Source organism: Sceloporus occidentalis, unplaced genomic scaffold (assembly GCF_023333645.1).
Source record: "Sceloporus occidentalis isolate IW3139 unplaced genomic scaffold, rSceOcc1.0.p SCAF_78, whole genome shotgun sequence".
Lineage (NCBI taxonomy): Eukaryota > Metazoa > Chordata > Lepidosauria > Squamata > Phrynosomatidae > Sceloporus > Sceloporus occidentalis.
The window spans coordinates 3,988,837-4,008,210 of NW_028317058.1; the positions used below are offsets into that span (position 1 = coordinate 3,988,837).

At 37.6% G+C, this 19,374-nt stretch overlaps 1 protein-coding gene across 2 annotated transcripts in view; it reads right to left on the reverse strand.

Annotated features, from left to right (window-relative positions):
* LOC149285528 (ras-related protein Rab-3C-like) overlaps window positions 1-19,374 on the reverse strand; it is a 63,887-nt gene that overhangs the window by 38,635 nt on the left and 5,878 nt on the right. For both annotated transcript variants that reach the window (XM_089495232.1, XM_089495231.1), the window contains exon 2: window positions 18,685-18,912. In XM_089495232.1, the coding sequence (XP_089351358.1) occupies window positions 18,685-18,912 (228 nt within the window). The remainder of the gene's footprint in view (window positions 1-18,684; window positions 18,913-19,374) is intronic.

Here is a 19,374-nt window from a genome sequence, read left to right on the forward strand (position 1 = left end):
ATACATTATCAGGCCTTGTACCATTAGTCGTCTTGTATAATGCAATACTTTTTCTAGGGAGTTATGCTTTTGTCTTTAGATTTTTTTCTTCTATTACCATGCGCTGTTATTTTGGATTAGAATTTGAGCGCAACAATATTTGCATACTAGTGAAGATTACCATTGTCCAACATTAGTGTCTGACCTCACAAATGGTCTACTGGACGAATGGGCAAAATCTTGTGAAGAGCCTTCCCAGAAGAGTGGATGCTGTTATAGTTGCAAGGGGGGTGGGCTTCAATGTTTATGTCTATGTATTTAGAATGCAATGTCATAAAAGTCCCTGTTGGTGTAATAGTAAGGTGTCCCAATATATATTGTGATTGACACACCTGCAGGAAGGCCAACAACAAGGTCCTCTAGGGTCTTAAATTCAAGGGGCATAAAAATGTTGTTAAGAGTCAACAATTTATTTCAAATTAACACAATTTACACAGTTGGCAATTCCCAAAAAAATCACATAGGTAGGCAAAACAAAATTAAAGCAAAATTTGCAAATAAAACTCTATCAGGGCATTAACTTAACACTTGAAAATGTGCCTAAGCTGGAAATAAGTTAACAAAATAATTTAATTAAGATTCATCAACCTCTTTATATTCAGCTCTGAGGTCAAAGGGCAAATTCAAAGGGTCACAGTCTGGAGCACATTCATATTCTATTCTGATTTGATTATATCTGAGCATCTCGATTAGTGCTTTTTCCATTGGGATATCACAGTTGAAATCCCAGCCTGAATATTGTATTCAATTTTTAGGATATATTGCATTTAATATTATTTTACATTCTCCTATGCAAGAAACATTAACAGCAGAGGTATATTGTGTTATGATGATTACTCTTGATGCTGCCAGATTTTGTGAAATCAATCAGACTAGAAGTCTGATTTCTGCTATTTACACGTTGCTTCTTGTCTTAAAAGGGGAATTATCATTAATTGTTAAGAAAAAAAAGTAAAAATATATAGATGCCCTAATTAAAATGGGAGCATCTTAGATTGGGACTTTGCAGGGACCCTATGTAGGGATCCCTGATATAGGAAGCCCTGGAGACGCAGCTCAGGGGAGGTGCAAGGATACATGAATGAGGAGGAAGGGTGAGCATCATTTTGGCAAGTTGGGGTTGGGAGGGGAGGCCTAGATGGGATGGCCTCTTTTTTGGTTTGAGAGCTGAGGCTACAGTAATTAAATGCCTGCCCTCCCTTTTTTGGTGTGGGTGCTGACAGAGATTTGTCACAGTGTTGCGGGTTCCAGGTACTGCTTGCAGGTTGGCGGGTACCTGATAGGGTATAATCTATGTTTTTGGGTAAAAATCCTTTGGTAAAAGATAGGGGGTCTGCACATGGGCATGGTAGTTCAGATATGATTATCGGTGTGACTGCTGAGCTGGTGTGGTGTGATGTTCCTGTTCCTTTATTTACAATAAATCTTTAAAGCTAGTAAGTGTGGAGTTTTCAACTTTCTGATCTCTGGTTGATGCTATCTTGAAAGCACTACGTTTTCTCTGATGACCTTTTTTCATTATCCGTGCTTCCTGGCAACACTGAATGATACTTCCGACCAGTTGCAGTCACATTATGCTTTTTTTTCTTCCTTCTTCTTCCTCAGTTTCTTCTGGACCAAAAACAGATCTGCTGCTATCATCTGACAGTGCCTGCCTAGCTTTGCTCAGGAGATTGCTGGCAGGGTTTGCGGTAGGTTGCTGTGGTCGCACCGTTAATGGTTTTATTCCGTTATAGAATGCTTGCGTCAAATGTCTAATTTTGGCGCCAATATTTATAAATGAATAATTGTTTTGTGTTGTTCACCAAAGAGCACCGAAATTGTTTGTAATGGTGGCAAATGGAGCAAACAAATAAAGGACTTATCAAAATTTCGAAGTCTTTGCCATTCACTTTTGTTTGTTTCGCTGGGAACCTTTATCGTTATCGAAAGAAAAATACAAAATCGGATACTAATATAGCGTGGTATTTTTTTATATAATGTATAATATCTAAACCCCCCATTTAGATGACCCACTTACAAAAACAGCTTTTTGGATCAGACATAAGATAAATCAGGAACACTGTAATTATTACAGCAGGTATCTTCAAAATCTTAACAATATATATATATCTTAAAAAGCGCAACAATAAATCTTTCCACGCTTTTCCACTAAAGCACCAAAATAACTGCCCTTGGAATGAATGGAGGAAAAACAATTAACAGGAAAGCTGCCAAGCGTTTAAATATATCAGTACAATTTTAATAAAAGATCATATCCGCTTACATTTAAAAAGTTAAGCAGATCCAGTATAACTGATTGCTGTTTATGATGTCTATTCAGTCAGCGTTCTTGTTTTGTCTACGAAGTGTGTACTTCTTCAAAGCACGTCAGAGGTTGATCTCTTCCGTTTCTCTTATATAATAAAGCATATTTTTTAACTAATTAACTTCCACCTTATTTGTTAAATATAATAGCAATCCATATACATTTTCCACTTTTCTGAGTAAACCACTGCGGTACATGACCAGTAAAACACCTATACTAGTAAACAGCTAAATTAAACAAAACTAAATCAATTTAGAATTATTAGGTTTAGCGCCTATTTTCCAAAACCCCACATTTTGGGGAAAAACTTTTAAAACCTCATGGCAAAGTCAGACATGAGAAAAAGTCTTAATGACATATTTTATTTTTTAAATGCCTTTCACACTGTTTCTACTAATTATTCACTGCAACCTGGAAATGAGAAGTCATACTTAAAATCCCCTGGCAGATTTCATCTGTTAAGAAAAAGGTGTTAATTAGAACACACAAGTAGTCTGCTTTTTTAACTACTTTTCTTTTACCATCCCTTTCTGTTGTGTACATGCTAGCTTCCCAGCTTCTAGCATCACTAAATGTTAGGCACTACTGTTTCTCAAAAGCACTTAATTGGGTTTTCTATGACGCTGGAGCTCTGTACCTAATTAGCTGCTCTTGGTTCCTTTCTAAGGAGTAGTCTACTAAGAGATGGAGTACCTTAAAGGCACAGTTTAATGTCCTTGATAGCCTCACCAAAAATGAATCAATATTAAAGTACTTTATGAGTATGAGTGCAGCTGCGGCTCCTCTCCTCCCTTGTGGTCTGACAATTCTCGTCACTCATCGGCTAAAATTAATGGGTGGACAGGGGGTCTTTTTAGTCAGCGCTGGAGCTGACTGACAGAAAGGCTATACGGGGCATATACCAAATGACAAGCCAGGGCAGAAACCAAAGAGGTTAGTAAGACGAGTACGGAGATCAGGGTACAAATGCCAGGAATCAGTAGGGTAGTCAGATAAAGCCAGGTCATACACAGGAACTCAGAAAAAAAGGAACAAAGGAAGCACAAGACAAGGGCAAATGTATCCTGCACACTGCAGGCTTATATAGGCCTGAGCAAAGTGGAGCTTCAAAGAACCGCCCAAAGCCCACAGAGAAAAGGCAGTAAGCTCACAACACTAGAGATTTGTGGGGAATATGTGTGTGAAAGGCACGGAGGAGGAGCATTGACATCTGGTACCCAAGAGCATCTGGTACCCAAGTACCAAAGAGCTCTTCCAATGGACCAAATATGGAAGCTTCCTGTGGAACCAACGATAGTCGACTATAGAGCAGATCTCAAACTACTTATGGTTTTTAACGGTCACCGGACGGGGTTGAGGAGCGACTGTAGTGAAATGATTACAGGGGTTTCAGCAGCGAGACATAGAACACATTGTGGATGCACATATTGGAAGGAAGGTCCAGGCCATAGGCCACAGTGTACACCCGTCAGAGCATACACAAACACAGAGACTCCACCTAAGGCCTGTCTCCCATTGGACCTTAGGTACAGGCGTTTCCCGGATGTGTGGGGCAAGGTCGCAGTTTTCATGACATGGCTAGGTGTTGTGAAGGGGTTGTCCTCTGCCAAGTAAATCATTTTGCAATCATCTGCTACAGTTGTCTTCCTTGGTCGCCGAGGCTTTTGGATGTGGATGAGTTCACCAGTGCGTTCCCTCAAATTAAAGCTAAAAGTCTGCACTTCAATTACTTCTTGATTGCTTCATTTCAAATCCATTGTCGTGGCATACGAGTATGTATAGACCTAACTATATAGAGGGGTGGGACGTTGTTTAGTGCTCCACAGATAAAGGTCAGGAGCTTAAATTTTTATTCTGGAGGGTTTGAGTAGCCAGTGGAGGAACTGACACGTTGGGGCAGCAGATGATGAGCGATGCGAGAGGTGTGGTAAATGGATTGAAAAGTTAAAAAGGTGCGAGAAGGGGAGTCCAGTTACGTAGAAATTGGAATAATCCACACAGGATATCATAATATGTAACTAGTGTATTGTGTGATGAAAGGACAAATATGAATGGTATTTCACAGGTGAAGTCATGGATTAAAAATGCATTTTGTCAGGACCTCACAAATATGTAATTATGTAAACACAATAGTTATTACACTATGAAATTTAGGTATGGTGTTCATTAATTTGGGGGGTGGCTTTTATTCCCAGTCCAGCCATGCTAAACACACCAGCCATTTTCTTCAGGACACACATTATATTCACATGATGTTAACCAACATGTAAGGTGCCGTATGTGGGATGTGTATGTAACTTTCTGTACATTTATACATCACACATACTGCAGGGTAGCAGTTTACATATGTTGGTCAGCAACATGTGAAATGTTGACCTAGAAAAAATGGATGACCCTAACTTTGCAGTTACCTATAAAATTGCCTTGTTCTTTCTGCCACTAATGCCCCTACATATCGGGGGAAGCAGGAGGGGATGATGCTGGGTCACAGGATGCAGGGTTAGGGATGCACTGGTGTGGTTACTCATGAGTAGTAAGGAAAATGGGGGCAGAATTAGTTTAAAGTAGGATCTGAGGGAGATGTGGGCAGCTATATGCCATTTCCCTCACCCACAGATCAAAATGCTATCCTGGAGGCCTGGCCACCACATTCTATGTCAGGGGAAATCTATAGAGTTCTTGGGTAGGCTTATGCCCATGCATTGACATTTCCCAGGGCTAGTACCCCAAAACTCTTTCCATCCTGCTCCTTATTGGTGACTAGAAGAGGATGTCTCCCAGTTGAAGAAGCAACACTAACAACACATGGGGCAGGTTTAAATCCCTAAAGATTGGAAAGGGGTTAGTAGTGGGCATGACATGGGATGGCCTGGGCAGTGGACGCTGCCCATCAGCTATTTAGGACAAGCTGGACAATTCCAAGGTATGCTAAATTGGAAGGGTCCACCCTGTTGTAGATCTCTGTGTCATCAGCAAATTTTATATTGGCATCATGCACAAAATATGTTGCCATGAACAGGGTTATTAACAAAGAAATTGGTATGTTTTAAAAGTTAGATTGTTGTTCATGTCATACTGACTGAGTTTTTCTGACCTTGGCTGTCACACACTCCAATTAAAAGATTATATAAGTGTTTTTTCTCACAGGAAGATATAATAATAATTTTAATAGGGCTGCGAATAAGCCGACCACATCAGATATCAAGCAAAACAAGAATCCTGAATCTTATTTTCCACTTTACCATCCTTATTAGATAGAATGAATTCCCCAGTCTAATGAGCATCAATAAACAGGTGTGACTGTATTACACCAACTAAGGTTCAAAACAAAATGCTTAAAAGCAGAGCAAGACAAACAACTGGATGGAACCACTGAAAGTTCACAGATACACTTAATTACTTTTTAAGCACCACTTTAGGAAGAGAAATGGATACTGATTCGGCTACGCATTTTTTTTCTAACTAATTATGAAACGTGAAGATGATGAGAATCATTGCCACTAAGAGCAACAATGACTACAATCTGAACACAACAAAAGGATGGGGTCCATTTAGTGGCACAAGCACTTAGCTATGGGGGTGCCAATAGTGCTTACTGGGTATAGCAGAGTTCCTTATTGCAAAATAGTGTTTATTCTCATTTAAAGGAGTTCACTTACCATAATAACTTACCACTTTTAAAATATTTCGTAGTTTATATATTTTTTAAAAAAATTATAATTTTTTTCTACAATACAATATTTCATAAAAGTGCATATTTGGTTTTTTTTATGTTTCAGCTGTTATCTTGGTGTAATCTACATATTCTTTTTTAACTTTTTTCTTCAGTGCTACAAGACGTAACTGCATACAACACTGACTTAAATGGTAATATGACTTCCCCAGTAACTACAATTGACCGGTAGTACAGTACCGATTAAATGTCACATCTAAATGGTAAGAATCGTTTGCTCAATAATTTCAACAGGTACTTCTGTATTTACAGGATCTACCATTAATTAGTTCATTTGACCTGTACCGGAACTAATCCGGTAGATTGTAATCTCAATCCTCTTCTCCTTCTGTAGCATCATGTTGCAATGTGTGTTACTTGTATTACCAATTTATTATAATGTCATTCTTAAAGAAATGCTTGAAACCCGTATACGCATGTATATAAACTGTCCCTTTAACCCTATTGTTATTTCTCACCATCCCCCTATTTCTATAGGAATCTGCTATCGCTCTATAAATAAATTTAATAAATTCCAAAAACAATTTATTCTACTATTGTTACCTCAAGGGTACAATCCCAGACTAATAATACCCCAGTAAATATGTGTACTTATAGCTATTATAGATTAATGGTAAAATTAAGGTATAAATCAGGTTATATGTATTTCTATAAATTAACAGAGGTGTAATTACTACGTTACAGCTTTATTATCCAAGATATATTCCATTTATGTAAAGAAGCGATTCTATACCTTACGCTGTGTACCTCGGTTGACAACCTTCCTTGGGGCATCTTCCCAGGGACCAATGGAGTAATATTCATGTGTGGGTCGTTAATTGCATTCGTTTTGAGCAATATGTCTTTGTATCTATAATGCTTTTGCAGATTCCCTTTTTAAAACAGGACTTTGCTTGAAATTGATCCAAGTATAAACTCTCCTTGGGGCTCGAGTCAACATTTCCTGTGCTGCTTTCTTTAAGATCTGGTAGCCATCAAGGAGAGAAGCTGCAGCTTTATAAGTGGTAATTTTAATTTGTGCTTTTCCTGCATAATCATACCAATGCCTTCACTTAGCACACTAGCCACGCTTCAAGACACAGATGTTGAGGCATCGGACTTCAATAAGAATTCAACAAGAAGTAATTTTTCCCTTGGAAAAGGGAAATATCATTTGAAGGGAATTAGTGGCTGAAAGAGAATGTTTTGTGATACATTTTTATTACTTACAGATTTCACAGATTTTGAAAGATCTGAAATTGTATGTGTTGTATTTAGCGGCTTATAAAATTTAGCATCACATACAACGTGTTACCTGAGTGTGATTCACAGAGGTAGCATAGACGTCCAGAAGCCCTGTACAAACTACTTGTAAAGCAAATCACAAAGTACCATATCTCTTTCATTAAGATGAAACGCAACAGTTAAAATGTCATCAATTACAGTTATTAATTATTTGTTATTTTCTCCTATCTTACGTTAATCAGCGATGGTTGTACCAGTGACATTCAGGGATGTCAGCGTTAAAGAAAAACAACACAATAAACAGAATGATTCACTCATAGGATTTGTCTCAGAGGTTCTCATCTGATACACAAACACAGCAATTAAGGGTTAGACCATTCAAACAACCAATTGTAACAGTGGTGAAATGTTTTCCTCTTAAGGAAAATGGCCGGTCCCTAAATCCATTGAAAACATGTACGGGCTTTGTCATTAAGGGGTTAATGTACCACAAAAAGCAATTGGGCAAATGTTTAAATAACATTTTGATAACATATTAAATTAATTAAACATGTACCGCTATTAAAAGAGTTACATGTTTAAATGTATTAAAAAAAGGTCCCTTAATATGGTTAACCAATAGAGAATTGACGCATTTATTAGCCTTCTGCAAGAGCAGTATCACTTCCCAATTTATTTACACATATGAAAGCTAAGACCCCTGCTAAGACAATGTGCTTTGTTCTAGTGAAGTGCTTGCTACAAATGTTTTAATTGTAAGTGTCTTGGTAGAAATCCCTATTCTTTTCCTTTTGATTTGGTTTCACCACCTAAAAAGTGATCCATTTCTAGTAGAAAGTCCATATATGTTTCCATATCAAGGGAGAAGACCAAATCAACAGGGATCTCTACACCTTATTACATTATATTTGATAACTTTTTAGACATGCATTAGTTTAGATGTGGAAGATGCACTAACTGGTCACACACTGGTCACCTACAGATCTTTCTTTGGACCTGGAGATGAATTTTGTTTAATAGCATGCCATCTGATTTTATGATAAAAGTCCAATTGTTCAATGGAAGGAACTCCCAGTAGCTTCAAGACACCAACACCACAAGGACCAAAAATGTGGTCTAAGCCACCCTTCAGATGTGTTTTCTCCACAATATATCTGATCTGTCCTGTCAAAGTCTCATTGAGAAAGGGATTAACCTTTTAGAGATTAAATTATTTATATTGAGCTATTCACTTTGTATGAGTATCAATTGGGCACCTGGCACAACATCTGTATAATAAAAGCCGCAGACTAATGTTATGACACCTTATGGATTTTCTACAGAGAAAGTTGTCACTTCTTTTCAATGTGAACATCACATTTAACAATACAATGAATCACAACTGAGTTAACATAATGGCCCATGAAAGACTTTTCAAACAGATCAGACGAAGTCATAATACGAAGATCAGAGCTGCTTTAAAATACAAAGAAAACCTCTATATTTGCCAAAAATTGCCCACATTTATACGCTTAAATGACTGCTGTTTCTCAAAGATGCGGTGTATGGAATTTAATATTTTATTACCTTGCTTCGGGCATGGTAATAAAATAATACATTGTGAAATATTAGCAACAGTCACGATTTCTGTTGATGCCCGTCAGGGATTGCTTAATGAAAAATATTTCCCAGATCGGTAAAGGTATAGCTGCGTCATTACAGTCTACTGGTCTCCTTGCTTACAGCACTTTCAAGTCTAACACGTTTAATAAAGGAACAAAGGTATAATATACAAATAAGTAATCCTGAAGAGAAAAACTTAAAGGTTTTATTAGTTTTTGTTCAATAGAAACCCCTACTTATCCACATAACAACAACATTTCTGCTGTTGGATCGGTGGTGGGCAGGGGGACAATTACCTCTTGGTCTTCTCTGATTTGAACATTAGAGACCACTGGCAGCATTTTTTGGTGTGTAGTCTTAGGCAACCATTACCCTAGGTCGGCAGGTACCCTTTAGTAAATCTACAGAAAGGTTCCGCCCCTACATCAATGCAGAGAGGCAAATAGACTTGGCAGAAACTAAAAAACATGCACACCAACACTCATAAAAGTGTTGTGTGTATGATTTATGCATAGGGACAAATACATACAGAGTCTGGCGGGGCCCCCTTCTAATGGTGATCACAAAGGTTGCACTCTCCCATGACCAGCTCTAGCTCTGGGTAGCATTTGCCCCATTTCTGATGCCTTTTTACAGTTCTTTAATCAAGCTTGTGCTGCAAGGAACTAGATGATGGCTGTTGAGCTTGTAGGCATAGTCTTTATGGAAAATGTGTCTGTGGCAGCTGTATCACCAGACTGTCTGACTGGAATAGCTAATTTGGCTAAAAGTCCCCTCAGGCAAAATAGAATGTGAAGCAATAGAATTAAACGGTCATCTCGCAAAAGGAGATACATGGGTTTATTCATTCACTAAAAAAAATGAGTGAATTAATCTCACACATTTTAGTATTTCTGATTCTACATGTAATAGTAAAATATCTAATAATCTAATCAAAGAACTGTCATAACGCAGAAGTTGTCGCCACGTGTGAGTTGATGCAAAGACGGTCTCAGGCTCTACATAAAGTGCGTAGTGAGTGTGTGTCTGCGTGTTAGAATGTGTGCAAGTTAGACTGTGTGTGTGTGTTAGTGTTTGTGTGTTTGTTATTGTGTATTACAGTAGGCACTTGGCTTTACATGCCCCCTGGGCACAAAGTGGCTTCCATCCACTGCTGGGGTTGATCCTTCATAATGCTTAGTGATATTAAGCAGTTGAAGCAAAGCCTTGGTTTAGTGATTACATCCACAGGCGTACAAAATGTAATTTCCTTTTTTATTAAAAGCCAAAACCATAAGAAAACGCTGCAGAGTCACTGTTGATCAAATAGTTTAGTTGCTTGGTAAAGTGTACTATGTACATATTCATACACAAAAATGCAATAAATCACTCTGTTTCAGTTGGTTCATTTATATTCTTTATCGCGGATATTTAAAAGTAAAATTTGCTGGCAGATAACAGCCAAATGTATAAGGACAGGGAAATATTGTATAATGTGCATTATAAATGAATAGTCAATTAACCTTACTGTAAGAATACAGGACTCTAGATCCAAATAATAATTTATTGTGTCTGACACCAATATAATTACAGCTACACTACATTACTAAAGCAGTGTATAAAGGTATATAGAATGATATATTTTTTATGATGGATTCCTTTTAACAATATCATATCCCATTAAGCATTTATGTTCTTTCCACTTCTAGAGGGATTAACATCACAACTGTTCAGCTCTCATGATAGTAATTTATATGCACTCTGTCCTAAATGTATATTTAATCCATTAATTCTAAATAACAGCATATGCCATAGTGTGGTAATATCTTCATTCATACAGCTTGTCTTACGTATTTCATTTAGCTAAGGAGAAGTCCAATACTTATATTTCACTTATTAATTCAGCTACCGGCATATCACGTTCCATGATTTCTTTACTATCCATATGCAGGTCACCTTCATGATGCAACATAGGATTGTTGGAAACATCTGTCATCATTTTAGCCAAAATGCAGCTGAGCCCAACATTTCAAATTGGAATGGTTGGAAATAACAGTTTTACTTATAACTCGATAGGTTCTTCAATTTCTTTTAACTCAGTTTGGGTAACTTTCCTTGACTACAATAAAGATGCAGGATGACCAAACCTTCCATTTATATGACTAATATCATAATTTATGGAAATAGGGGTGTTTGCTCATACTATGCACCCATTGCAGTCAAGGAGTTGACTAAAATTAAAACCTGTCTATTGAGTAAAATGAACTGGACTATCAACCCAACCATAGCTCAAGATGACTTAACGGCAAACACTCTTCTGTGAAAAGCCAGGCAACTTGTCATTAGTAGTTGGTAGTCAAACTGAAAATGGGGCCTCAACTCAACTTCTTGGACAAAAGCAAGTTCACCCAGTACTCCATTAACTGACAAACTCACTTGATGGACACAACTGGCAGACTGGACAAGCAAGTGAAGAGCAGTCAAAACTCAATGGCAATTAGACCCAACTCCACTGGAGACTCTCAATATCCAACAAGTCAGCAACTCTACCTTGAATTAATATATAAATGATTGTTTGAATTGGCTTAGCTGAGCTGCATTCTCTGTAGTTGTATTTACTTTGTTCCAGAGACAGCATTTGGCATCAATCCACCCAGCATTGCTCCCATTTTATTAATATATATATATATATATATATATATATATATATATATATATATATATATATAATACATTACTTTATATTTATTGCAAAAACACACTTAATGAAGAATGCTGTAATACTGTGTGAGTTCCAAAAAACTAGTGTAATGACAAGCAGAACATCGAGGTAAATGATGATGAAATATTTCGAGTGTACATGCGAAAACCATACACCCTCTATATACCAAATGAACATACAATGAATGCAGTGTGCATTTCTCTGTAACAGTTAAATATGAGCTTAGTCTTTACAGCTGTACATGCGGTGTTTGAAAGGCTTAGTTATGTGAAAATGAACATGATCATTGGATCAGGCAAATAGCAGTTGTCCTGGAAACTGGACAGTTTCAAATTAAATTCAGTGTATAAAGTACAAAGCAAATGAATGCCTTGGCTAAAAACTAAATTTTAGAAATTGAAAAAACGATTTAAAATTGTTAATATTAAAATGAAAAAGTGAATGACTAGAATAAAATGAAAACACCTGGGAAAAGAAATGGAGCAGAATCCTCCATCACATAAGCGCAATCAATGGCTTCTTTATAAATATTTTCCAGGTGGCCAAATCTTTGACACAATTTGTTTGAATTTTGTCAAAAACCCTAAATATACTCCAACTATCCTGGGGTTCAGCACCACTGTTCTAAATAATGATCATTTTAACAAAAGCAATAGATATTCATAGTCTTATAGCATATACCCCAAATTTGATAAACAATTCATCTTGTATCTTGAAGATGATGATGCTTTTTATTGGGTCAATATAGTAAAAGATGAAGAAGTCACTGAGGTCTTGAAAACTTATTTCTACATTTTTATCACGTTGTAATAAATACTGTGTTCTAATTATTCATATTTGTTACTGTGATATAGTGAGACATTATGTTGGGATTTGGTTGTCGGACTGTTTTATTTATTTATTTTTAATCTGGACTTGATTTTTCTGTGCTAATTATTTGAAGCATATGTGGGATCTGCTAATTTTCTTGTAGTTGTATCAGTTGTGATGTAGTAGCGCCCTTAAGTCATACTGGAAATTATCATATAAATGTATGCCAAATGTACCAAAATCTAATAAGAGAAGGTTTAACACTTAAATAAAATAAATTAAAATAAAAAAGTCAAGAGAAAAGCAAATAAAAAAATTTGACTTTGATAACGCAAAGGTAAAAATAGCAGTTGGCAACACATAGCAGTATAATATTCCCCACTGAGACTCTTGGGCTTTTCTATATATAATAATACTGCAACTGACAGATCCTACAGGAAAATAATACACTGTATATACCTTGGTAATTATTACTTCCTTTTTTATTGTTATTATTTGTGTTAGCTGATTTTTTTTTAAATGTACTCAGTTGGTTTTGCTGTGATAGAGCTAATGAAGAAAACAATTAAGAAAACAACAAAACTCACATCTGTTTACAATAGACAAGCCATTAAATTAGTGATAATTAATGAAACACTCACACAAAAGGTACATTCTGCTCAGTAAACAACAAAATTCTACTGGAGAACAATTTTTACTCATCGATTTTATATGGATATCCACCTGAATGATATTACTATGACTCTCTATCCATACATAAGCAACCTGGGACACTTTTGTTCAAGGAGGTGTTATAAGAGGAATCTCTGGGGGAAGGTATTTGCTGGCACTATTTATATGACCTATTAATAGTATTTTACTGAAAATTTGATTTTTAAATATACTTTCTGGTGTTTCTATAACCCTTATAATGATGTTTAGGGTTGCAGAACACAAAACATGCTAAAAACAGTCTAAGCTCCTAGACTAGAGGGACATCAGGGGAAGAACAACGTAGGCCTGTGATGCCTAAAGAAGAACACTAAGGAGGTATGCATGATCAGCTTTAACACAGCCTTCACGTAGGAAGTTTTGAAACATCATGTTCCACCTGTAGAATGCCTTCAGGGCATGTGAAGTGCCTCATTTGCATTTAAAATGCACAGTTGCCAGTGGTCCTGAAAACTGGGACAATGTTTTGACAATGAGACTTATGACTACTTAAACCTGACTCTCCAACATTAAGGCTGCTGGCCTCTTAGTGTTTTGATTAAAGAAAAACATACCAGTGTTTAGTACTGGCAAAATAATCCCAGAAAACACATAGTATTGTTTAGCTGGCAGCTTACTTGCAATAATGGTGCATTTTTTAGAACTTTCTGCCAATGTAATAAACAATAAATCCCTACCTAGTGTGCTCATAACAGTGCTCCACAATTTCTTTATTATTATAAATCATTGTTTATGAGAATAATTAAGCAGTAAACATCATATTCCATGAATATCTACCATGCAAATGATTGCTTTATTCTTTTTAGTAAAGACTATAAAATACGAGGCTTTCCACTCATCACCTATCAGTCCTTAAGTAATAGCTGCCAAAAATCTCTGGGCTTATGTCCCAGTTGTTTGCTGTCCAGCAAATGTATCTTTGAACTGGAAACTATGCACATGAAAATGGCTAATGGGCGATAAGCAAAATGATGTCATAACGTTGCCCTTGTAAAGAGTGACAACACAAGATGGAGTGTCCTGGTGCAGGACACTGGAAAGTTGGTATGCAACTTCAAATCCTATGTTCAATTAGCCCAGGGCACCTCTGGATCTCATGGACCTCTACTTCTACAGCAGGAAAACTACATGTAATTCATCATAATCAATAGCAGTAAGAGACAGAGAAGTCTCAACTGCATCCCAGTGCATCTTGTTCTTAAGAGTAGGGTGCATACATTTTACATTGTGGGGACAATGGAGAAATCAGCATGAAAATACAATGGGTTGCAATAGTGTTACATCCCCTTGAGTTCCCCTATACAAGCCAACCCGGCTCCCCATTGTCTTGACACAGTTGTAATGTTGACTTCAGAATGAATACACGTTGCCAGACAAAAGAGCGGCAAACAGTATATAATAATGAAATTGGGGATGGAGACAGAACCCTCTGCTTTATGTAGAAATAGAGTTTACTGTCTATCTAGTGTTTGCAACAAATATAAAAAGATCTGTTAAATGTTTCCTAATGTTTCCTAGTTAAGAACCAATCCCAAACCAAAGTCATTACATTCATATGAAACTAGAGGTGGTATTGGTCAAATTAAAATTAAAATTGTAAACGTTTTAACTCATTTAGAATAGCGTATAGTGCAAGGGTGTCCAACCTGCGGCCCTCCAGCTGCTGAAGGACTACATCTCCCATACTCCTCAGCCAGCCCCTTAGCTGAAAGAGCATTATGGGAGATGTAGTCCTGCAGCATCTGGAGGGCCGCAGGTTGGACACCCCTGGTATAGTGTGTTGGCTACCTCCTGTCTTTTCAATGTATCTAGTTAATTAAGTGTTAATTGCACATGGATGCATGGATGAGAACAATGATTATCAATTACTGTATTTCTTTCCACTATGAACGCAATCAGTGTAAAACTAACGCATAAAATACATATATTTTTCAGTTACCGGAATCAAGTCTCTAAAATTTTGCTGAGTAATATTTGATTAACGTGAGTTAACAGATCAGCATTTTACACGTTCATGAATAGTGTGAACTTGGTTTCAGACCAAGTGCAATGTCAGTTTGATGAAAATTGTAACTTCTTGATTGCATTAATAGGAAATTGTGTTTTTTATGTATTTGACAAAGAATTATCTGTAAATAAATAGAACGCACAAGAAACTGTTCCCCTACGGAGCACTGACCCAGCGAGAGGAAGGATAGAAAACAGACTTGGTTCCTCTAGAACAACCAGCAAACAACTAAAATTACTATGTTTATTACTTTCTAACTGTAAACTGCCGCACTCTCTGATGCACAACCTTTTCATCCAAAAGTATCCTCTTTTCACGTACAGTTTTTTATTGGTAAAATACAACAACGCCTGTGGCTCTGTACCAATATTGTAGTGGTGTAAAGACAAGGTAGACCTACCTTGGTTGGAAACATGTAATGGTAGTGATCTAAGCTGGACCCAGGCCAGGTCTCCCAATCCATCTCTACATTCCGAAGGAAGCTCCTCTAGCATCCCTCTCATGTTGTGCATGTCCTTTTTGTGCAGCGTGCAATGGACATTTACTACAGGGGTCTATTCTGGCAGAAGCACAAAGCCCTTCGGTGTAAATAGTCTCGTTACAGGATCTCCCCTAGTGACTCATTGAGTTGCAGCCCACCAAGAGACCCATGACCTAGTACTCTGCCCCTGGTAAAGCTAGACAGGGCTGCCACCCCACAACCTATCATCCTAGTCCCAGGTCTTGTTGGTCTAGGCCAGAATACACCACTACCCACTGCAATAAATACAGCACATGAACTGCCCCATCATGCTCTATGGGCATTGTGTAACCTTTAAATAAGAATGTAATGTAATGTACCTAAACCATTTGCTACCCTTGTGCAAGAAAAAAGCACACCCCAAAAAGCTTCTACATGTGACCCAAAAATGTAAATTAACTGCCCCTATTTCTACCCTGTGGAGAAAAATTACATTGAAAGTATCATTAACTTTTATCCACATCCCATTAATCTTATTTTACAGGAAACAAAGAACAAATGTAGTGAAAAAAAACAACATATTTGTGGTTACTGATGAAGGAATAATAATCACGGAGAACAATGAGATCGTTTTAATCCCCATGATACTAAAGAACTAAATGGGTGAAGAAACTTAATGTAATGTTGAGGCCCATAGCACATTAAAACTTTCAGGAATAGAGAAATACACAACAAACAATTAAAATCCTAACAATTAGCCAATCTAATCAACCACATAATGTAATCATACCAAAAAGTATGTCCAATAAAGATTAAAGACACAATAGCAGGATGTTTATGGTCCTTAGCTACAGCGAAGCACAACCAGCCTGTAGGTTCCTGAGGCTGTGGTTTTGGTGTTCCCTGTCCATTAGTTTGCCATAACAGGGAGTTCTCCAGGTACGGTCCAGAGGACACAGGGATCACAGTTGTTTACTGGGACAATCTTTAAAGTGGTGGTGTTTTACTCTGCCTGCTTCTTCCCTACTTCAGCCTTCTGGTAGCACTCCTACCTGATATGGTGCTGCCTCCCATAAGGGTGCTGTGTATAAACAATGCATGTGTATGTTAAGCCAGTAAAACTTTGCAGATCTGCCATTTGTATTCATCCCTCTGGAGGTTTAGTGAGATAAAGGGAAGCTTTTTGTTTTTATGGCAACAATCTATCCGTGCCTGCTTTTCCTCACAAGAGCTCCAGGCAAAAATTATGACTCAGACAAAATTGTGAAGGATTAAATCATTATTTCTGGGAAAGTTTTAAACATAAAAAATATCAGGAATGACATCTCTAATGTTGCATTTGGAGGAGCAGCTGTAAGGAGGGGGAGGGTAGAGATTTGGGGAATCAGCCCTGGATTGTCCCCAGGCAGATTCCACTCCTTTACTACATTCCCTTTTCTTTTCCATTACTAAGGCATGCGTTTCTTTATTATCTTTATTTTGAGGCTATGCTAAAGGTGCTCCGTCTGGGAGATACAACCAGTACCAGTGTATGGGGCCCAGGCAAGCATCTGTCGTGGGCCCCCTCATTGGCCCTCATGTCCTGCTACTCAGGACTGAGCCCTTACAAGCTTTGTCGCTCCTATTCAGGGACTGGGGCCTGGTGGCACCTTTCTTGAGATTGCGGTCTGGTGGCACATCATTGGACTTTTGGGACCTCTTTCCAGGGATTGGGGGACCGGTAACCTTTTTCAGACTTTGGACCTGGCCACCTTTCCTGTGGTTGGGGCCTGGTGCCCCTTTCTGGACTTTGGGGACCTGGTGTGCAGCCCTATACACAGTGGAAACTGCAAAGCCAGAATTGCTACTCACTTGAATATACCATCAATAATAACCAAGGACATTTAAACCTTTGTCTTTTTTTCACCTATTACAGATACAATGAATTTGTTTAGCATTCATTACGCGTGTCTCGACGTAGGCATGTTGTACAATTCAAGATGTCAAACAGAGCAAATGAAAGCTTTGTGCGGGCTGAGTATAACAGGATGCTTCTCGCTTAATTATTTATTTCAATATTGATGGGTTAAATACATGATGTGTCTAGAAGTCTGATGAATAACAACGTATTGTCCTACATGGATATATTCTTATGTGATGTGTCTACTGGCAGGGACTGCATTTTTTTAGCACTTAGCTCATATCTCTGTAAAACGTAATTTACATAAAATAAATCAAATTGTAATGCAATGTATTTTGTCACAATCAGTTTGGCATTTCACTACATACATACTGATAAAATATGGTATCAATACAATGGTATTGTAAGTAAAACTGAAAGTCATAATGGAGAATCATTAGCAAACTTCCCGGATATATTGGAGCTAGAAGGGGACAGATGAGTAGAGGAGACATAGCTAATGGTGGACTAGGGCAAGCCTATCACAAGCAACCAGAAATGGAGCAGAAAGTGACTGGAACAAAGCTGTGAGTAGCCAAATCATTTAATTTGCCAGGAGATCAAAGGATGGTCTTGGTATGGTAATTGGCATCTGCACCCAGATCCTCCTGTGACCTACCTACTTGCATCTGAACATATGTATGCCCATCTTAGAACCAACGCAAATTAGGATCTGGTCAATACCTGTATGAGTGACCCACTAGGATCATAAGGTGCTGTAGGCTTTATCTTCAAGGATGGAAGATAAAAGGAACAGCCTCCCATCAGAAGTGATAGAGGCTAACACAAGTGAGGGAACTTAAGCATGCATGGAATAGGCATAAAACTATTCTGAATCTAAGGCAAGACCAAGGACTGATTAAGGTCTAAGTCCTTACACACGGAAAAATGGGCAAATGGGCTGAATGGTTCTTGTCTGCCAGCATATTCTAGGTTTCTATGAAATCTCTCATTCTCATAAAAGGTGCATTATGAGATGAAATAGCATATTTCATAACGCAATGAATTTAGCATTTTGTGTGCCCTTTCTATTACTTTTAAATAAAGATAATGTCGGTGCTCTGTTTAGCGTGCTTTTAAAAAAAAATAAAAAAACTGACGAGGAAGAAAAAATCAATAAAAAGATTCTATAAAAGGACAATCTCTTACCCATATTTGTAGCTTGATCCTTTTTTCATTTTTGAAGACCGTTTTCACCTTGAAATCAATCCCAACTGTGCTCACGAAAGCAGATGTAAAGGAGTCATCAGCGTATCGAAACAAAAAGGATGTCTTTCCAACACTGCTGTTGCCGATAATAAGCAGTTTGAACATATAATCAAAGTTCTGATCAGATGTGTCTTTCTGTCCATATCTGGAGTCTTGCACAGAAGCCATCTAGAGAAGAGATAATAATAAAGATGAGCATGGTTAGTTTATGCACATCATCGATCTTAGGTTAAATTATATATTTCGGAATATTCCAACATGGTCTAGAGGTAGAAGATGCTGGGCTGAGTCACAAGGGGCTGATTGCCCTTTTGGGTTACTGACCTCATTAGAATTCTTAATTGGTCTGTTGGAAATTTCCCTTAAAATTGTCTCATTTATACTGTGGATTTCCACTGGGGATGCAGACCACTGTAGTATTTTTCTGCGCTACCAAAGGCACTAAGATATGACTAGGATCAACAGAGGAGCAGGGGTCCCAAGGCAGTGACTCCTAAAAAATACATCACAGCTTGGAATATAACCATACTGAATACATATGCATCTTTAATTATTATAATATTATATATATCCACCTTTGATTATATATTATTCCAAACAATTGTACAGTTATTATATAGGGGATGGGTA